The 22,396-nt window shown below is 45.0% G+C and overlaps 1 protein-coding gene across 12 annotated transcripts in view; it reads left to right on the top strand.

Annotated features, from left to right (window-relative positions):
* Positions 1-528: 528 nt before the first annotated feature.
* Positions 529-22,396, top strand: part of RNLS (renalase, FAD dependent amine oxidase) — a 321,158-nt gene continuing 299,290 nt past the window's right edge. For 6 of the 12 annotated variants that reach the window (XM_047825154.1, XM_047825153.1, XM_047825152.1 and 3 more), the window contains exons 1-4: positions 1,109-1,525; positions 1,681-1,786; positions 2,742-2,884; positions 10,876-11,034. In XM_047825154.1, coding sequence (XP_047681110.1) covers positions 1,402-1,525; positions 1,681-1,786; positions 2,742-2,884; positions 10,876-11,034 — 532 coding nt within the window. In that variant the 5' untranslated portion in view covers positions 1,109-1,401. Of the gene's footprint in view, positions 664-1,105; positions 1,526-1,680; positions 1,787-2,741; positions 2,885-10,875; positions 11,035-22,396 lie in introns of those variants that run through there. The other 6 variants (XM_047825147.1, XM_047825150.1, XM_047825155.1 and 3 more) reach the window with 3 other exon arrangements.

Raw genomic sequence — 22,396 nt, 5'->3', positions numbered from 1 at the left:
ATCCCACAGGATATCGGAATGTGTTCCGGCATAAAAACATTTACTGAAGAGCGGAGCGATCTCACGTTTTCTGGTCAATCACACATCTGTAATCGTCACAGATCTGAAACGAAGACACTAGTGTCCCCATTCCCCAGATGGAGAAACTGAGGCTCGAGCTGAGGTAACACACACAGAGCCCGGAGGCCAATCTTATTAGAACCGTCCCAGGATTCCGACATCCTTCCGGGCATCGCTGGTGCGGTCCCCCCTGCGCCCCTCAAAACCGCAGTGTCACGCCGGCAGGGGCGCGCACGGGGACCGGGGCTCAGCTGCAGCTCCAGCCGCGGAAGGGGGGGGTGGGGGTGGGCAGGTGCGCGCGCCGTCCCGCAAGTCAACCCCCCCCCCTCCCCTCTCCCCGCTCCGCTCGTCCCCGGAGCGCCGGCTCCCGCCCCCCAGCCCGGCGGGCCGCTCGCCTCGCGCCTGCCCCCTGCAGGCCGGCCGCGGGGCTGCTCGCGGGGGGGGGGGGGGGGGGGCGGACCCGGAGCGCGGAGCGGGATGCGGACATGGCGCGGGTGCTCATCGTGGGCGCCGGGCTGACGGGCAGCCTGTGCGCGGCGCTGCTGAGGAAAGAGACGCCCCGGCCTGTGCACCTCACGGTGTGGGAAGAGGCCGGGGACTCAGGTGGGTCGTCCGGCGGCCGAAACCGGGGCAAGGAGGCCGCCGCCGGCCGGGGTTTCCGAGGCGGCGAGCGGCCCCCGTGGGGGAGTCGGTGAGAAAATCCAGTGGCGGCCGCGGCCGGCGGGTCCCGGCCGCGGCATGCGCAGTGCGCGCCCGGCCACGTGACCAGGGCCTTAGACCTACCCCCCCCCCCCCCAGGGCCCGACGCCGGGGGGGGGGGGGGGGGGCGCTGTGACCTTGGCGCGGTGAGGGGTGGTGTCGGGGGGGGGGGGGGGGGCGGGGAAGGGAGGGGTCCCCCGGCAGGAGGAGCGAGGGGAACCGGGGAAGCGGGAGGCGGGGAAGGAGGGGTGGGGGGGAGGGAGGAGTGAGAGGAGCGGGAGGAGCCCCGGGCCCCGGGAAGGAGGGAGGGAGGGGGAAGGAAGGGAGGAGCGGGAGGAGCGGGAGGAGCCCCGGGCGGGAGAAAGGGAGGAGCCCGGAGGAGCTCTGGCCCTTTGCAACGCTTGGGCCTGGGGTCTTGGCCAATACGTGGGCTTACAACGCGGCCTGCTGGTGCCTTCGTGGCCTTCTCCCCGCTTCGAGGATCCCGAAGTGCCCGTTGGCCAGGACTTTACGAAGACCTGCTGTACAGAATCCTTGTTTTCTCATGAAACCTGAGTGCAAGAGTGAAAGCATTCCTTGACTGATGCATCCTGACATGTCATTCGTTGTGTCGTTTTATTTGATCCATTCATCCGTTCTTTAATGAAACATGGGAGTCCGTGCTCCCGGCGCCGAGCTGAACAACGCTTGCCGCCCCATTCTTGTGCCCTCTTTGAGAAAGGGCCTCACGGTGACCAAATTGCCTCTGGACTGCTGCCTGACCATGGTAGGTTGCAGAGCCTAAAACTGAAACAAAAACAAACACCAAAAGGTCTTTTAAAAATACGGCTATGATCTGTTCGGCCCGACCTGAGCTGAACAGATTGACTCTCAGGAGGTTCATTCTGATGCACTAAGACGTTTCCTGTGGATTCATTCAAGGGGGGAGAATGGCTACGGCCCGGAGTCCTTGCGATCCACAGAGCACCGTTGACTTGGGAGCCCAGTACATCACCCGCACTCCCCATTATGCTAAAAAACACCAAAGGTGAGTTAGTTGCAAGGGGTGGAATCCTTCTTACTGAGTGTATGATGTAAACATGTTGAGATCATCCATTTTTAACTCTGCCTCTTGTAACAAAATGTAGTGAGGGCAGGACAATATTGTCGCTGTCGGTGGTGGTAGCAGGAAGAGGCGAACCTGAGTGAAGTGGATAAGCTGGGATACATACAGGTCTCCCGGGGTTATTGAGAAGACCGGAGGAGCTCTTACCCCACGGGGGCTCAGTAAATGTGCTTCAACGAGTCAGGGTTGAGGAAGAGGGAGGCTGGCTGTGACGCCAGGCAGTCTGCACCAAATTCAAGATTGGTGCCCTGCCTGCCTTTCTGTTTACCTTCTTCACTGACTTTAATTTTGAAATATGCAAGAAAATGGGCCTTCTGCTAATGTCAGAAGTTTTATGGATTCTCCAAACGTTGCTGTTCGTCACTTGAATTCTGTTTTATTATTCTTTTTTTTTTAATTTTTTTTCAACATTTTTATTTATTTTTGGGACAGAGAGAGACAGAGCATGAACGGGGGAGGGGCAGAGAGAGACGAGACATAGAATCGGAAACAGGCTCCAGGCTCTGAGCCATCAGCCCAGAGCCCGACGCGGGGCTCGAACTCCCGGACCGCGAGATCGTGACCTGGCTGAAGTCGGACGCTTAACCGACTCTGCCACCCAGGCGCCCCTATTATTATTTTTTTAAGTAAGCTCTGTGCCCATAAAGGGGCTTGAACTCACGACCCAGAGATCAAGAGTTGCATGTTCCACCGACGGAGCCAGCCAGGCCCGCCCTGAGCTATGTTTTATCAGCACGAAACATGTATTCAGTTGATCATATCAAGATTTCTAGCGGTTATTTAGCATGATAATCTCCAAGAATTCTTGGACGAGTCTATATAGTATTTTTAAGCGAACTGATTACGGTATGTAATTATATATGTTGATTTATTTCAGTTTTTATGATGAACTGTTAGCTCACGGCCTTTTGAAACCTCTGACCTCTCCAATTGAAGGGATGGTAACGAAAGAAGGAGACTGTAACTTTGTGGCACCGCAAGGACTTTCTTCAATCGTTAAGCATTACCTGGGAGAATCAGGTGCGGATAAGGTTTTCTCTGCCTTCTTTTAAAATTAGCATTTACAAATAAGAGTTGTATATATAGTTAAATATTAATACTGTAAAGAAAGTCATAAAATACGTGTTCTCCTATTCACTGCTCAACAGCTAATTTTCTCTTCCTAAAGTAATCCCTGATAATAATTTTCAATGTATGCTTCCAGAAAAATGTTTATGTATCTATTGATCTTATATGACTATCTTTATGTATTTATTCATGCGTGTTTCTGTTTGCTCTTTTTAAGATATGCACACAGGATTATTTTACATAAACCATTCTACAAGTTGTTTGGTCTGTTTATAATAAATCAACTGCCCCCCCCGCCCCCACCCCCACCCCACCCCCCCCCCCACCCCCACCCCACCCCCCCCCCCCCCCCCCACCCCCGGCCTCATTTTCTATCTATCTACCTCCTATTGGTTCTGTTTCTCTGGAGAATCTTAACACATCATCATGGACAGAATCATATCTTAGGTCTATTTTCATGTCAACAAATTCAGTATGCTTCATCCTTTTCAATGCCTGTTCAGTATTACATTATTTGTGTATAAATAAATACGTGAATACATTGTTTATTAGCTATTAACTTTCTGGTAAATATTTAGGTAAATATTTGGGGGGGGTGACGGGTTGTTTTGGTTTTTGCTAATACCAATGTTGGTGCATTATCTGACCCTGATGCACTTTTGTAAGCATATCTGTGGTATGATAGCTGTCAAATGGTAATGTGCATTTTTTTGTTGTTGTTTGTTTTTTGAGAGAGAGAGAGAGAGAAAGCAGGGGACGGGCAGACAGAGAGGGAGACAGAGAATCTGAAGCAGGCTCCCTGCTGTCAGCACAGAGTCTGACTAGGGGCTCGAACTCATGAACCATGAGATGCTGATCTGAGCCAAAATTGGTTGCTTAACCCACTGAGCCACCCAGGCGCCCCATAACGTGTATTTGCAATGCTATCTTTTCCTCTTAAAGAGCATCTCATCATCAACAGTGAATGGGACATTACATCTTGGTATTATGGAGATTTTTGGGTTTTGCCAATGTGACAGGTTGAAGATGGTATATTTTTGTGTTTTGATTTGCATTTACTTAATGAGTGAGTTGTTTTAACCAGCTCTTTGCATTTTTTTTCTTTGAATTTATTTATAACCTTTGACTCTTTTCTATTAGGATGTTCATTTGTTCCTTCTGTGTTTTATGAATGTTTTGAAAATGACCTTTGTTTTTTTTTGAAAATGAACTTTTCAAAAATGATGATAAATGATCTTGGATGACAAATGATTTTTTTCTTAAACAGAAGTAGGTTTCTTGATGAGTCATCATTAAATAAAATGCCCAGTTCAAGATCACTGAAGAAAGGTGCTGAGAATTTTTGTTTCATAAGCTATTTCTAGGATAATTATTGTTTTGATCCTCATCAAATATTAGTTATTGAGAACTATCCCAGGCAAGGGAGAGATCAGTGAGATTGAATATACCATATGAGAACATAGTAAATACCATTCTGGTTAGACCATTTCTCCATCTAGGATTCAGTCTGTGGTCATGTATTACTCAGGATTTTCCAGAGAAACAGAATGAATAGGAGATAGACAAAATAGGATACGTATACGTGTGTGTGTATATATATATATATATATATATATATATATACACATGCTAGAATACCTTGGATATATATACTAGGATATATATGTATATATATATGATTTATTATAAAGAATTGGTTTTGGTGATTATGGAGGCTGGCAAATGTCAAGATTTGCTGGATGAGTTGGCAGGCTGGAGACCCAGGGAAGCCAACGGTTTAGTTCCAGTCTGAAGGCTGAGAACCAAGAGACGTAATGGTACAATTCCAGTCTGAAGGCTAGCAGCCTCCAGACCCAGGAGGAGCTGACTTTTCAGTTCAAGTCCAAGTACAGGGGAAGAAAACCCTCCAAACCCTCGTTCCAGGTTGAAAGCAGTCAGGCGGGAAGAATTCTGCTTCACTGTCAGGAGGGTCAGGCTTTTTGTTTTATTCAAGCCTTTGGCTGATTGGATAAGACTCATCTGTGTTAAGTAGGGAGGGTAATCGGCTTTACTCAGTCTACCAAGTTAAATGTTAATCTCATCCAAAAAACACCCTCATAGACAGACCCAGGATAATGTTTGACCAAATATCTGGGCACTCTGTGACCCAGTCAAATTAATGCATAAAATTAACCACTGTAGATTATGATACCATTGGATATTTTATTGAATGTCTCCATCAGCTTCATATACCCTATAACTTTAAAAATCTCATTTCTGTTGTGATTTGGCCCAATCTACAGGTGCATGTTTACTGAAATCCTCAGGTACTCACTAACCGTATTATATATCTACCCATCCATGCGTGCCATATATCCATTCAACATAGACTTATTGAGTAGCTACTATATGCCAGGCACTGTTTTAGGCGCTAATGATACATGAACCAAAGTCCTTGCTCTCTTACAGCTGATGTTCTGGCAAAGAGACAGTTCTTCAATACACAGTGCCTACATCCTTATTTTGGTAGGTGTTAGGGGAATGTATGTTTTGTCTTCCAATTTTGCTTTGGAAGGTCTTGGGAAAAGAGGGTATATTTAATTACCTGCGGCTCACGTAGAACGTGGCACACATCACGGGCATGCATGGGCAGTGACAGTTACCATGGCTGTTCCATCATGCTGTCGTGCCCATGCCGCAGCTATCATACCATATGATCCTACAGCCACAATTCAAAACCTAACTATATCATTATAACACTCGCCACCTTTATACTATTCATACACAGCCCTGCTACACCAACAGTATCCCTATCACAAACATGAAATAAAACACCCCTAACCACCTCGTGCTGATGCTAATACTATCTCGAGGGGGCCTTCCGCCACTCTCGGGATTCATCCCCAAATGAATAATCATCCAAGAATTAACAAAAAATGAGATAATTATCATACCTACACGACTAGCCTCATAACATTAGTCAAGCTGTATTTTTATACACCCCCTCCCATTGTAACCTCCACCATACTACTCCCACTCCCACCAATATTATCCATCCTGCATTAGGAGTTTAGGTTAAAACAGACCAAGAGCCTTTAAAGCCCCAAGTGCATCATAGCCATGTAAGTCTGCACACTTAACTCTAAGGACTGCAAGAATCTATCTTACATCAATGGATTGCGAATCAAACACGTTAACGAAGCTAAGTCCTGACTAGATTGGGGGGTTTCCATCCCATGAAATTTTAGTTAACAGCTAAACACCCTAATCAATCTACTTCCCCGCCATCTAGGAGTAAAAGGCGGGAGAAGCCCAGGCAGCGTTGAAGCTGCTTCTCTGAATTTGCAGTTCAATGTGATATTTCACCACAGAGCTTGGCCAGAAGAGGGCTTCAACTTCTGTTCTTAGATTTCCAGTCTAACGCTTTACTCAGCCATTTTACTTATGTTCATAAACCGCCATTTCATACTAACCGCAAAGATGTCGGCACTCTGTATCTCCTAACTGGTGCCTGGGCTGGCGTAGTAGGAACCGCCCTTAGACTTCTAATTCGAGCTGAACTTGGCCCACCCAGCACTCTACTAGGAGAGGATCAGATCTATAACGTAGTCGTCACTATCTGTGGTACCCTGGATGGGTACCCTGGCTCAAGCGATTGACTCTCCGAAGGCTAATAGTACGGAGGTGTTGAGTCTTGGGAATTTTAGGGGGTTGAGAGGTGTAACACCTGTGGGTGGTCAGCAGCCCACCGACTCCGGAGTCGGGGCAAGGCTTGAGTGGTAAAAGGCTGTGAAGAAGCCTGCAAAGAAAAATACTTCTGAAATGATGAAGAGAATTACTCCCTCCCGCAGGCCCTTTTGAGCAATAGGTGTGTGGTGGCCTTGAAACGTGCTTTCTCGGACAATATCTCGTCATCGGGGTGTATAGTTGGCAGGTTGGTTGTCAACCCTACAGTTAATAAGGATGTCGAGTTGAAGTGAAATCATATCGCCAATCCTGAAGTTACCAGGAGGGCTGAAAGAGCTCCCGCGAGTGGTCAAGGGCTTGGGTTAACTATGTGGTATGCGTGGGTTTGGTGGCTCGTTAGGTGCTCTTCTGTAGGTGTAGACTTACTAACAGGGTAAAGACATAGGCTTGAATAAGGGCCACAGCAAATTCGAGAATTGTTAGTAAGACACGAATAACAAAGGCAATGAGGGCGACAGAGGTGCTGACGTGTATTAGGGCTGGAGTAGCTCCTCATTAAGTGAATTAACAGGTGACCTGCTGTGAGTCGTAAGGTCAGAGCACCTGGTGGGATGAAGAGGCTAATAGTTGCAATGACCACAAGTATAGGGATTAGGGGAAGAGGTGTTCCCTGAGGTAGGAAGTGGGCTAAGGATGCTTTCGTCTCGTATTGGAACCCGGTGACCATGGGGCCGGCTCTTGGGGGCATGGATATTCCCTTGTACCTAGTAAGTGTCATGATCTATACCATGATAGGTTTCTGTGTCTGTATCTATTTCTGTATACGTATAGGTGCATATGTATACTGGAGGTGTTGTTAAATATATTTAATACAGTGATATGCATTAGGTGACTATCAGTTCTCATTTAACTAGTTCTTAGTAAAGACCTGTTTCTGTTTTCAATTTGTACAGCCTGTTGTGACAGTGAGTCTTGTAGATTTTTTTCTCTCACTATATAAAACACTATTTACTTCAAAAAGTAATTTTTTTTTTTTTTAAAGTTTATTTATTTTGAGAGAGAGAGGGTGAGGAGGAGCAGAAAGAGAGAGAGAGAATCCCAAGAGGCCATGAGATCATGATCCGAGCCGAAATCGGGAGTCAGTCATTTAACCAACCGAGCCACTCGGGCGCCCCCAAGAAGTAATTTTTTTTTTTTTTTAGATTGTGCACTACTGGTAGAAAGCTTGGAAAATACAGTAAAATGGCAGGAAAAATGTCATTATATCTGTCAATAATAAGCCCATCTTGTGACCTACTTTCTGCTTTTAATTTTTTTAATTTAAGTTTTTGTTTTTATTTATTTTGAGAGAGAGAGAGAGAGAGAGAGCCAGTGGTGGAAGGGCAGAGAAAGAGAGGGAGAGAAAGAGAATCCCAAGCGGCTTCACACTGTCAGCACAGAGTCCAGTGCAAGGCTCCAGCCCTCAAACCGTGAGGTCATGACCTGAGCCAAAATCAAGAGTCAGACGCTTTCTTTAAAAATGAATTTTGAGGGGCGCCTGGGTGGCTCAGTCCGTTAAGCCTCTGACTTCGGCTCAGGTCACGATCTCACGGTTCATGAATTTGAGCCCCGCGTCAAGCTCTGCACTGACAGCTCAGAGCCTGGATGGAGCCTGCTTCGGATTCTGTGTCTCCCTCTCTCTGCTCCTCCCCTGCTCACGCTCTGTCTCTCTCTGTCTCTCAAAAAATGAATAAACATTAAAAAAATAAATAAAAACAAATGTTGATATAATTGAGTTCAAGGTTTACATAATTTGAGCGTATATAAACTTTTTCTTTGTTTATTTTAATATTACCTTTATCATATTTCAGAAATCTTTTCCCCTCTCTACCCAGAACTGTTATTATAGTATTTATAGACATTATCTATACCATTTTAAAATTTACAGTTATATCCCTTTAAGCTTCTTTAAAGCTCTCTGTCCTCTAAATGGTCCACAAAAGTTTTAGTGATTCCACAACGTAAGTTGGGAGAGTTTCTGGAATCAGAATGATCTGGATTCAAATTAATGTTCTGCCACCCCTTCCTAGTTATGTAGTAATGGGAACGTCTAAAAATCAATACCCTGGTTCTTTCATTGGAGAAATAAGAGTAGTAATAGTACCCACTTTGTAGTATACCCACTATAGAATATACACACTCATTGTCAATCCAAGCAAATAACTGGCCAGGTACATAGCTGTCTCTTGACCAATGCTGGTTCAGAAAATAAGCTACTCTAACGAGGCTGACCTTTGTCTTCCCTCAGTGCAGAAGAACCCAAATTGCCAAGAGATTCCAAAACTACTCTACAGTTCGGAATCGGTTAGGCTTACGAGCCCGCCAGCTGTTGGACGAACCAGTCAGTAGTAGCTTAGATTGGAGCCGACTTCCGGGGAAGTTATCTGTGTGCTTTAGGATAGGGATAATGCTGAATAGCACAGATGATGCTTTCGGATGGCTTCAAATCTCTAAAGCCAGTATCTAACCCCTTAAATATACACACCTACCAATGAGCCCTTAAATACCCTTAAATACACATCACCGATAAGCACGCGATGCTCTTTTCAAAGGGAACATCATGGGAAAACACAACAGCATAGAACATATACAATTCCTAGGCCTACTTGAGGTCCAGATCAGGGCCAGGACTAGAGCGAGGCGAGCAAGGTGACCTGGCCGGGGTGGGACATCCTAAATAAACAGAAGCAAGCTAAGCAGAGTTGCTCTGGCAGGAGTGGAGACGGTGTCTGTGAGTCGGACACCCAGTTACCTGCACCTTCCCCAGGCTGGGGCCTAGGACAAACCCTCAGGCGGGTCGGAGGCAGTTTACAAGCCCTTGCTCTAATCTGCTAACGGAATGGTGTTAATTGCCTCAAAGAGATTGACCCCTGGGATAGATCCAGTGTACCTAAAACACGCAGATGTTTTGAATCAGTCGGAAGGAATGATCAAGGCACTGATGGTGGAGGGACCTCACAGATGAGGGGGCTCACACTGAGCCAGAGCAGCCACAGGAGGGAAGCCTCGTGGCCCAGGTTGGATGTAAGCCTGTGTTTGAGCCGCTGGGAGCCCGAGGTGTGGCAGGTAACGATGGGCAGGACTTTCAGTGAGCTTTTCTGTTTTGTTCTTTCTTCACTTTTTTTTTTTTCTGTTCCTGAGGCTGCATGAAAAGTGGACTTGTTTTGGGGGCACCTGGGTGGCTCAGCCGGTTAAGCATCCTGCTCTCAATTTCTGCTCAGGTCACGATGTCACGGTTCATGAGATCGAGCCCCTAGTCGGGCTCTGCGCTGACAGTGCAGAGCCTGCTTGAGATTCTCTCTCTCCCTCTCTCCCTCTGCCCCTCCCCTGCTTCCGCTCTGTCTCTCTCAAAATAAATACACATTAAAAAAAAAAAGTAGGAGCGCCTGGGTGGCTCATTTGGTTACGCATCCAACTTCAGCTCATCTCATTGTTCGTGGGTTTGAGCCCCACATTGGGCTCTGTGCAGACTGGGTGGAGCCTGCTTGGGATTCTCTCTCTCTCCCTTTCTCTCTCTACCCACCCCCCCAACTCTCTCTGTAAGTAAATAAATAAGCTTAAAGGAATTAAAAAAAAAAAAAAGTAAAGTCGTTTTTAAATCAAAGTTTTCTGAAAATTGAAATGTGAGGTAAGTGCTTGTGTCCCAAGGAGGCTTATTGATCCCATTGTATTTTCTTACCTTTTTGTTTATGGTTCATGTTTCGTTCTCTTCAACGGGTACTGATGAAATAGAATGTGCCGAGCGCTATCCTGTGTATGCGATGTGGTATTCGTGGAAACAAAACAGGCGTAATTCGTTGCTCATGGGCTCACATTTTAATAGGGAAGGGGATAATAACCAAATAACTACTCAAATAATTAAGAAAATGCCTCGGTGATAAATGCAAAGAAGGAAAATGAGATGACTGGCCATTCTAGATTGTATTTCTCCTAATTCCAATTCTTCTTGATAAAGGTTTTCCACCAATTAATAAAAGACAGCTGTGGTTATTATTATTGATTGTAGCAATAGTTTCCCCCCTCCCCCTCCCCCCCCAGAGCAGCCATGGACCCGGAGGTCCAAGGGTGCCGGAAGGAGAGGAATCCTACTGGATGAGAAAGAAAGTGAGCCCCAGGGGCCGTAGACGACAGACTTCACTGTTTCGTTCACCTGAGTGGATTCAGTTTGCGATTCTTCCCGGCGTCCTCGTTCGCAGGGCAATCCTGATTATGTGAACGTGACTTCGCTTTCGGAACAGGTGCCGAGGTCTCCTTCCGACACCGTGTGACCCAGATCAACCTGAGAAATGGCAAGTGGGAAGTGTCCAAGGAAACAGGTTCCCCCGAGCGGTTTGACATCGTTGTCCTCACGATGCCGGTTCCGCAGATTCTGCAGCTCCGAGGTGACATCGCAAACTGTGAGTCCCGGCCTGCGCCGCTCGCCCGAGAGACTGGAGTTCCTCTCACAGGGCATGAGTTCGGTTAAAACTGGCTTAGCAGAGGGTGTGTTATGGATTCTCTCGCTTTGCGTGTTTTAAAAACTGGTACCATGGACTTGCTCGTGACATCGGTCTAGGGCAGACTGACACCCAGAGGATGGTTCTTTAACCGGTTGGAGGTTGAACATTGTTGTTATTGCCCTTGCCTTTAAGAAGTAGATATTTTTGATGGACATGCGTGTAGGTTGGCCTAAATGAAGAGCAGTCTCTTTGTGGCCCTCGTGGGGGAAAGGAAGGCTTTTCTGATTCAAGAATTGATTACGTCAAGCTTCTGGCAAGCCTCATCTTGGATGGCTCCTGAGGGCGACGGCTACTGAGTTCTTCCCTGCTCGGGACTTGTCGGTTCACTTTTTCTTTACCCGGCTTCTCCCCTCCTTTTTTTTAAAAACAGGCTTGAGGTATAATTCACATACCATACAGTTCACTTATTTAGAATGTACGAGTCAGTAGTATTTGGTATACTCCCCGATATGTGCGACCGTTACCCCATTTTCATCACCTTGCAAAGAAACCCCAAGTCCTAAAGCATTCAGCACCTTCCCTCTGTCTCCGTTTCCATCCCAGCCCTGAGCAAACAAGAATCTACTCTGTGTCTCTGTCGATTTCCCTATTCCCTGGATCCTTAAGAAGAGCCCTTCTGTGGTCCTGCTTTGCTTCTGCGTATGACAGGTTTTGCTGATTTTCCTCGTCTCTTCCGTCATGTGTGACTGGACCTGACTCATCAGAGCCACTGACTTCTAGAAGTTACGTCATCTTGCTTTGAAGCCCGTGGGTTATAGCAGTGGTGGGCGGGGCTTCAGGGCCTTTGGGATGGTGGTGGATATGGTCGTGCCTATAGCTTTTGCCTTTCTCGTAGGACTAAAGTTGACATTGGATTTAACTGAGGAACAGCCTTTTATGTCCCCATTAGCACGAAAACTGGCAATAAATACGGTTTGTAGATCTTATTTTTAGAGCCATGATGGGAATTGTTCTCCAAGGAAGAACATCGCTGCTTATTACACCTGGAAAGCAGTGTATTTTTCCCGAATATCAGGTCCACCGCGTGGTAACAACGTAGGTCCTTCTCCAGCACAGTCTGAGATGACAACATAGAAGGGACTGGAAGGCTTGCCAGACAGCTAAGGGCACAAAACCAATTTCAAGGATCTCTTTTACAAGCCTACCTCTGCTCTGTTGTTCTATTGTCGCTTTAACGTAGAAGGACTTCTTGCTCTGGAGTCTGTAACAGGTGGGCTGACTTGGAGACTGGTAAATAACATACTGTAACACTTACCTGAAACACAGCGGTTGGTCATTACATTTGGTTGTGCTGTAAATTGCATGTTCCTGTTTTTATTTTATTTTATTTTTATTTTTTTTTTAACATTTATTTATTTTTGAGATAGAGACAGAGCATGAACAGGGGAGGGGCAGAGAGAGAGGGAGACACAGAATCTGAAACAGGCTCCAGGCTCTGAGCTGTGAGCACAGAGCCTGATGCAGGACTCGAACTCACGGACCGCGAGATCATGACCTGAGCCGAAGTCGGACGCTCAACCGACTGAGCCACCCAGGCACCCCTGCATGTTCCTGTTTTTAAAAGCTACCTATTTTTGTATGTGAGGGGAGACCCTTTAACATTGCATTTTGAAAGCACTTCTCCATATTTGTAAATGGTGACATATACAACATAATGTCATGGCATGGACTGACCCTAAAGATCTTGGAGGCTCTGCTAATTGATAATTTTATTTAGATCTGCTGTATCCTTATTTTTTTGAATGTTGGAACTGTGTGGGGGTGAGAGATACCTTAATTCTACTATTATTTTGTTTCTTTCTGTCTTTCCTGGGGCTATGCTATTAATTTTTTTCTGCAATTTTTGCTTTGTGATCTTCTGATACCGTATTATTTGATTCATAAAGTATCTTTACTACAATGATACTCTCTAACTTAAAAAGGTCTCTCTTTAGTCTCATCTTAATTTTATTTTGCCTTCACGTCAACCTTGACCAATAAATGAGATGCTCATTCTTTGGTTTTCATGTGTCTGGCTCAACATTTTTACTTCTAACCTTTCAGAGATACTTCATTTCAGAAGAACACCTTTTGTATCTGTTTATCTTTGAGTCCAGTAATTTCATAAGGATATACCTTCTTGATCATTTCTTACGGGGCGTGTTGTCCATTTTTGACTTGAAGACAGCTTTTTTCTTATTTTCAGCTGTTTCCTCCTGATACTGTACTTACTTGAAGAGTTTTTTCTGTTCCCCCTTTGACGAGGATCTCACAGTATCTCAACAACTACAAAGTGTCTTCTTCCCATATCTGCCATTTTGTCTCAACTCACTTCAACTTTGGTCTTGGCATTACTTTGTACTTTCTTTTGCTGGCCTTCTCTCCTCATCACCTATGTGATTTTTCAAAGAGGTCATAGATTATTCCCTGTTTTCAGGTCATTGCCTCATTCCAGCCACATTTTTCTGGGATGTATTTTTCATCAGCTCATTTGTGAGGTTCTGTTATGCTCTGTCTTCCTTAGCTTCTCTACTTGGGTCCCTCTCTAATTATTACCCATTTTTCCACGATCCCATTTCTGTCGACTTCACAAAGCATAGTGTTGTCAAGAACGGCCAGACATTTCAGTCAGAGTATGTTGCTAGTGATTATAAAGATTGGGTGCCAGTGATCATTAGTATAATAATATTTTTATTAATATGGAAGGATTCCACAATATTTTTAAATTAGAAAAAGTATATAGATGCATCTGTATTTCTTTTCTGTTGACAAAAAATGGTTTGGCAGAAACAGATTAACATTGTTATTGCTTGAAGGTGATTTTAATTTCCTTTCTTACAATTTTGTGAATAGTCATAACTCTAAAAATAAGGACAGTTTACTTTTACTATAAACAATGATAACGACACCATTTTAAAAAAATGTTACCAAGCTGCAAAGGAAATAGAACTGTTTTCCTTTTCCTTTTTATTGGAGGCGTACGATGGGTTATGTGGGCTCTTTGTGATGAAAACGTTCATGGATGATTGACTTGGTACACTTGACTGAGGGTGATGGTCTTTGGGGTTTGGGTTGGCTCAGTTCAGAATTGGACCCCATGTGAATAATTCTGTGTTTAGTTCACTGTTAGGAAATAAGTCACCCTGGCAGAATGTGCCAACACTGACCCTTTACTACCTATGGGTCTAAAACAAAAGGGATTGAAAACATCCGCTTTCTCTTTGTTGTAAATCGCAACAATGAGCTCAGTATGAGGATCATCAATGTCTTCTGTCTGTGTTTTCTGGAGAACCTTAACCACGCTCTCGTTTGATTCCACTTCTTCCATTCCTGCGAGAAAGACCTTCATCTACAAAGCCACGTGTTGCCATCTAGTGGACCCTGTGTGCATTGCAGCTCCCTCAGAATTTTTAAACTACCGAGGACTCTGAAGAGGATGGCAATAGGGAATATACGTAAACCTGTAACTGTAACATAATTCCCCACACCCGACAGTCATCACAGGGAAATAAACTTAGGCGCATGACAACTGACTGACCGACTTACCCGGAAATGCATAGCTGGTCAGGGGCGGAACCGGGTGCCATCTTCCAAGCCTCGCATTCCTACGAACCGTGAGCAGCCCCTGCCTTTGCTTTCTCTGCATTTCCTTCTCGTCCCCGTCCCCTTTGTAAGTCACATCTGCCCTTTTGGGTCAATACAAATGCCATCTCTTACGTGAAAGACTTCCCTGTTGATTTCACGTGGACTGGATTCTCCCCTACGCACCGCTCCCTTTTCCTATTTTGCTTTTTACGGAAGACACAGAACTACATTTTGGGGAGGCAGTTATGTATTACATTTATTACAGTATCCCAGGTGAGAGAACAGGGAATCTTTATGGCCCATGTAGAGAACCTCTTATCATTCACGATTCACCTTCTGGTCTTGTGACGGCCACTCTAGAATACAGCCACCAAAGAAAAGCAACCATGAGGCCTTAAAGCAGGCAATTTTAGAATAAGGGTATATGTGCTTTAATGCATTGTACAGAAGTTTGCCATCCGACATAGTATTATTTGTTTGAGTCTAAAAGAAATGCTTCCTTTGTTTATATTTTTAAAATTATAACACTTGTTCACCCAAAACATAATAGTTTAAAAATTTCAGCAAATTCACAGATGGTAGGTTTTTGCTGCACTATTGAAGATCTTGGGGGTCCATTTCTAACTTTCTGAAGATGCCCTAGTGAATGTTCACTTTCTCAGTAGTTATCTGCCTAGCACTCCTCCCCTTTCCTCACATCGGTTCCCCAGTGAGCCAGCATCGTCCCACGCCGTCTTCTCTTGTCCCACACCTTCTCCGGCCACACAGCCTGGCTCCAGATACCCTTCATGCTGGGCCTAAGAATTGCTCAGGATATATTCTTAATATATTCTGTTCTTTCCATTTTATTTTATTTTATTTTATTTTATTTTATTTTATTTTATTTTATTTTTTTAAGTTCATTTTTTTTGAGACAGAGAGCAAGCATGAGGAGGGTAAGGGCAAAGAGAAAGACAGAGAGAGAGAGAGAGAGAGAGAGAGAATGAGAGAGAGAGAGAATCCCCAGCAGGCTCCGCACCATCAGTGCAAGCCCAATGCTGGGCTCGAACTCACAAACTGTGAGATCATGACCTGAGCCGAAATCAAGAGTCAAATGCTTAACCGACTGAGCCACCCAGATGCCCCTGTTCTTTCCATTTAATTAACTTTATTATTAATATATTTTACTGATGAAAAATTAGAAACTAAAAATAATATGAAATCCACTCATAATTCCAGCCCCTTAGATACTAACCTAGTTAATACTTATTTCTGGATATTTTTAAAGGTAGAAATAAAAAATATATTTCTTTTCTTTCCCTCTCTTTAAAAAATTTTTTTTTTTTTATTTTAAAGAGAGAGAGAGAGTGAGAGAGAAAGCAAGGGAAGGGCAGAGGGAGATGGAGAGAGAGAGAATCTCAGGCAAGGTCTACACTCAACGTGGAGCCTGACACAAGGCTCGATCCCAGGAACCTGAGATCATGAGCTGAGGCGAAATCAAGAGTCAGACACTTAACCGACTGAGCCACCCAGCCACCCCTCCTCCTCTTTTTTTTTACTTTATAATATTTTAGGAATATCTTTCCAATGCCAATGAATATTCATGTGTGTCATGATTTTTTCTACATACTGTTCTATTCTTTGGATTTACCTTGATGTGTTAAACCTTGACGGACATTTAGGAGGTTTCCAGTTTTACAAAGTGCTGCTCACAGAATGTTCACAAAGTGTTAAGTGCAAAGCTGAAACAAAGATTTTCTCCACTACATTCTTTTCCTCATGGAAATAGTTAATTTTAATATAGACTAGAATAAGGCCCTCTTGATGAGTTTTGTTCTGAGTTTTCTTGGCTAATCAGTGTTTTATTTCTGTGTGCTTTAGAATCAGGCTTCCTTAAAAACTCTTGTTGCAATATTGATTTGAATTACATTGAACTTAATTAAGCATTAATTTGGGGAGAATTGACACCTTACAATAGTGTGTCTTTCTATTCAAAAAAATGAAATAATCCTGCATTTATTTAGGAATTTTTATGTCCTTCAGTAAAACTTTGTAGCTTTTGTCTTAAGATCTTAGACATTTCTTGTTACTATTATTATGAAGTCTTTTATGGTATCTGTGGAGATTGGGAATAGTGTCACTTCTGTTTTACGTTTACTTAGGTGTTTCCAGAAAACACCACCTGGCTAAGTTTTTAAATCCACCATGAAAAATCTGTTTCTTCTGAGAGTGGAGTTAAACCCTTTTACATTTATTGGGATAAATAGTATGTTGCTTTTATCGCTTCCATTGATGTCTGTTATTTACTTTACTTTTTTTTTTCACTTTTTTTCCATTTTCCTTTTTTTTTTTTTTGGCCAACTTTATCAAGTGTCTCTTATTCCCTCTCTCCCGTTGTTTATGTATAGGATCTACTGTGCTTTGTCATTCCATTAGTGGTTATCTTTTTACCCTCTACAAACATAGTTAAACCTATTTCATTTCCCTCCTATTCCTTTCTACCTCTCTATCTCATTCCACAAATAATTTTTGGATGCCTACTGTATTGGATATTGTCAGGTAAAGTAAAAAAAAAAAAAATTAAATAGTCTTTCTTCTCTTCTCCCAAATTATTTTTATTACTTTATTTATTTATTTATTTATTTATTTATTTACGTTTATTCATTTTTGAGAGACAGAGAGACAAAGCACAAGTGGGTGGGGGGAGTGGGAGAGAGGGAGACAGAATCCGAAGCAGGGTCCAGGCTCTGAGCTGTCAGCTACTTGTCTCGTAGGAGCATTTCCTATATAAGAGAGACTAATGTTTTCCGTTTGATAACACAGACATTTGCCAGACTATCATTTATTTGTCTTTTGCTTTTTTTTTTATATCATTTGCCATAATAATTTCTTAAGATTTTAATTTTGTTAAGTATATCTATCTTTCCTTTCATAGATGCTGGAGTTTCTGACATGCTAAGGATTATTTCCCTCACTCTAAAGTCATATAAATATTCTAAATTGTATTTTAATACTTTTAATTCTTATGCCTTACATTTAAATCTTTACCTGTAATATGTATCTTACAAAGTATGAGATAGGGATCTGACTTGGTGGTATTTTTCTTTCCCCAAAGTGATACCGATTTTTTCAGCATCATAAGCTTTGTTTTTCCCAGTGAATTGAAATTCTTTATTTGCCGTATGTTAAGTTCCATATATACTTACATTTGTTTCTGGATATCCATTTTGTCCCATTTATTTATTGAGGTGCCAATGTCATCACTATTTTCTTTATAGTCACTTTGTGATTGTGCGTCATTTTTAGGGAGTCCCGGCTGTATGTGTGTAAGCATGAGAAAGCTTTATTCTTCCCCGGAAGGGACCTCGAAGTTTCCTGTGTGAACTCCACGTCTTTACAGAGTAAGGACCTTAATGGTCATTTGCCACAACTTTTTAGTCACTTTTGGCTATTTGAGTAGCCTCATGTTGGTTTTTGCGTTTTTTAAAAATTTTTATTTATTATTATTATTATTTTTCATGTTTATTTATTTTTGAGACAGAGACAGAGCATGAGTGGGGGAGGGGCAGAGAGAGAGAGGGAGACACAGAATCCGAAGGAGCCTCCATGCCCTGAGCTGTCGGCACAGAGCCCGACACGGGGCTCGAACTCACAGACCGTGAGATCGTGACCTGAGCTGAAGTCGGACGCTTAACCGACTGAGCCACCCAGGTGCCCCTTATTATTTTATTTTATTTTATTTTATTTTTGAGAGAGACACGGAGTGCAAGTGAGGGAGGGGCAGAGAGAGAGGGAGACACAGAATCGGAAACAGGCTCCAGGCTCTGAGCCATCAGCCCAGAGCCCGACGCGGGGCTCGAACTCACGGACCGCGAGATCGTGACCTGAGTCGAAGTCGGACGCTTCACTGACTGAGCCACCCAGGCGCCCCCGTGTTAGTTTTTAAGGCTCAGTCCTGGTTGTGTTAGCATCGGGTCAGAGCTCATTCCCGCGGCCTGATCAGGTAGGCTGGCAGGCAGGTACCAGGGCTGGTGACTGGGTGGATTTGGGGTTCTGATTTTGAATATCTGCCCACTGCCCCCCTCAGACTGTATTCCGTGGGGGCATGGCTCCTGGCACTGGCTGCCCTGGGTGGCGGGGAGGTGGCCTCGGCCTCCCCAGAGTTCTTTCCTGTTGTCCGATGCTCGGTGACGGGTCTCCACGCAGAGGAGGCGTGGTGTGTGTTGTTGGCCCGAGGACACATTTCAGCCTCATGCTGAACCTTCCCAGGGCTGCGTCCCCTGGGCTGGAGGCGGCCGTGGCTCTCCCCGCCAGCCCCACGGGCGGGGCTGCTTTGCCTCAGCCCCCCAGGGCTCTGCAGTTGAGCAAGTACCTGGTTAGAGGACACGGCCGCTCCTTCTTGGAGCTCCCTCTCTCCAGGGACTGTTTCTGAACCATCCTGGGGCGGGGGGGCTCCTAGGGAAGGGCATCCCCTTCTCCCCGGTCCCAAGATTTGGATGGACAAAGCTTCTCTCTGGGAATGTTGACGTTCCCATAAAGCCGAGCTTTTGCGTGTCACATCCCTCTGACTTTTCTCTCCGTATTGACTGGGTGGGGGGCTCAGGGTAGTCAGGCCGGTTCTTCCTCGGTGATGTCTCACAACCTTCTGACGGCAGTTGGCTCGGTCCTCTTCCTGGTGGCCTCTTGCCCTGCAAGTGTCGCTTCATTAGTGCTCCTTGTTCCCAACTTTACAGAGGGCCGGTGCGACAGGGAAACTTCCGCTGCAGTTTCGAGGCCCGGAAGGCAAGAATGTCCTTCCTGCGCCTTTAATAACATCTCCCGACTCAGTGATAACCATGCGCCCATCAGCAAAGTTGACTCGTTGGCCTCCCTCGGTCGTGAGTTAGCCTCCTGTTCGTCCTTCAGACTCTAAGCAGAGCTGCTTCCTCAAGAATGTCCTCCTGACCTCCACGACCAGGCCATTTCTCCCACTCTGCGTTATCCTCGTTTCCTGCGCCTCATGGTTTTAACACTTATCACAACTGTAGATAATTAATGGCTTCATCTGTTGGGGGATGTGTGTCTTTTCCGGTAGAGTGTGAAGTACAGGGAGACAGGAGCTGGTTCCAGCTTACCTGTTCCTGTTCTCCCGGGATCCCCTGTGAGTGCCTCACCTATGCTCAGTCCTCAGTCTCTGTTTACTGAATGAAGGAACGAATGAATGACACAGTCTGAAGTACGTCTCGGAGGACAGGCCAAAGGGAAAGAAGGAAATACTTTGGAGGAGAAAAAAGGCCTTCGCCAAAAGCTGCAAATGGAGATGCTTATTTTGTATTTTGGGGGCTGAAAATGGACTGGCTTGGTGGGAGCAAAGGCTTTGTGGTGGGGAATTGGGGGAGATAAGGCCGGAAATGTGGGTTCGGGGCAGAATGTGGTGAGCCTTGCACGTGAACAGTGTTGAACAAACAGAGGTCCTCGTTCACCAGAAATACTGAATCTACCTTTTAGAACCTGACTGGGTACCTCGAGTTGGTACGTAAATTTACGGCATTGGTTTGGGAAGAAGAAAACATTCGCGGGACTTGGAGGGATGTTGTTGCAAAGGCTTCCAATCTTAGCGGATGTGCTGTCCTTGAATAGACACTCAGAACTTTAGTAAACCGAACCGTAAAGGTGCATAATCTCAGACCTTATGTACTGTGGAATAAAATGATAAATACTGCTCCACGAACACCTCTCACCACCTCCCTACGACTGCTAGGATCTCCCATTATCTCTGATGGAAAAATGAGAACCAGTTCTTTTTTGCTAAAAGAAGTTTAAACTCTTCATTTTTCTTTGACATTTTGGTGAAATGACGTTGATTAAAAGCACAGGAAACAAAGGTCCTTTATTCATCAGGGAACATGCTTCATTGCTTTTTCCAGCAGACCGTCTCCATAGGAGGGGAAATAATTCAGTTTCCGGACTTGTCCCGATATTAGCTGCTCTGTTGGGCTGCCTGCACGCTTATGAACTGAGATCTCAATTTCAGAAAAACCAATCGTTACTATTAAATTCCTTTTATTTGTTATGTCTTGATCCTCACTTTTTGTATCTACCTCATCGACTCGTCTTCATTATTATTTGCGAAGTATCGGAGACTGGGAGTTGGTTCCAGTTAATCTTTCCTTCTCTCTCTTAGCGCCCAAGAGGCAACCAAGGCTAATCTTTGCCGCCCTTCAGAAACTCATCCGTCAACAGAAATGGCAGACACCTGCCTCCATCTTGGAGTCTGGAAGGATCTGGCACCCCTCTTCCTTGTCCTGGCTGCCCATTCCATTCCTGGCCGGACAGAGCAAGTTTCCCTACTTTTGTGTCCCTCTGGGGGCTGAATAGAAGGGTGACTGGAAGGTGATGGTAACCAGTAACAAGAGTAGTCACCTTCTCTGTATCGTTTACTGTTCATAGCTGCCTCGTGAGTATTTTTTTATAATATACTTTTTTTTTTTTTTTCAACGTTTATTTATTTTTGGGACAGAGAGAGACAGAGCATGAACGGGGGAGGGGCAGAGAGAGAGGGAGACACAGAATTGGAAGCAGGCTCCAGGCTCTGAGCCGTCAGCCCAGAGCCCGACGCGGGGCTCGAACTCACGGACCGCGCGATCGTGACCTGGCTGAAGTCGGACGCTTAACCGACTGCGCCACCCAGGCGCCCCTATAATATACTTTTTTAAAGTTTTTATTTATTTTGAGAGAGACAGAGACAGAGACAGAGAGACAGAGACAGAGAGAGACAGCTGGTGAGGGGCACAGAGAGAGAGGGAGACAGAGAATCCCAAGCAGGCTCCACACTGGCAGCACGGAGCCCGATGCGGGGCTCAAACTCATGAACCGTGAGATCTTGAACTGAGCCGAAATCAAGAGCTGGACACTTAACTCACTGAGCCAGCCAGGCACCCCTGCCTCGTGAGTATTTAACCTCCACTTTATGGAAGAGGAAAGTGAGACTCCGAGATGCCAAGTGAACCTGTCTGAGGTCACATAGCTGTGGGGTGGCCGATCCGGAATCCAGTCTCCTCCAGGCGCTGGTGATTCCGGCTGGTTACCTTCTTGTCCCTTTCCCCAGCACAGGTGTGTGTGATCTCCCCATGCTTGATATAAAGACGTCAACGATGTTAGTGTTGTGGCCTTTGTGTTCTCGTCCACACGCTGTCAATAGCGGTGTGATGTTGCAAACGAGGCCGCCAGGTTGCTGCCCTGGCAGAAGAAAAGATCCCTACTTAATGCTGCCTCGCTGACTGTGCACTTCCTTCAGGACTCGGAACTCTATTTTCCATTCAGAGTTCTTGGAAAACAGAAAGGCTTTAAGAAGAAACGTCAAAACTAGGTGTGGGGTGCGATGAAAGAGGAAAGAGCTATAGTTTATCGAATTACATTGTTATCACCGACTCGGTCACCAAGTGAATGGAACTAAACCGTTTCCCTTCTGCGCTGACAAAGGCATTTGCAAGAGAAGAAATTTGAGGGCTGAGATTTTTAGCTTTCTAGCGGAAATCTCGGAAGGTTCGGATAAAACGTGCTACACGCAAAGAAGAAAGTATTACCACCTGCAGCTACTAATTTTGAAGTAAGGAATTGTAAACATCAAAAGAGAGATCAAAAGAGAGGCGGGGAGGGCTAAAGGAATACCAGCATTCTGCGGTGGATACGCTGTCCCCCCAACTTGTTTTTCTTTGTCACAAACGGATCTCCTATA

The sequence above is a fragment of the Prionailurus viverrinus genome, chromosome D2, assembly GCF_022837055.1.
Source record: "Prionailurus viverrinus isolate Anna chromosome D2, UM_Priviv_1.0, whole genome shotgun sequence".
In the NCBI taxonomy this organism is placed as follows: domain Eukaryota; kingdom Metazoa; phylum Chordata; class Mammalia; order Carnivora; family Felidae; genus Prionailurus; species Prionailurus viverrinus.
The sequence above is the reverse complement of the archived record's forward strand: the minus strand, read 5'-3'. Positions and strand labels throughout refer to the sequence as shown.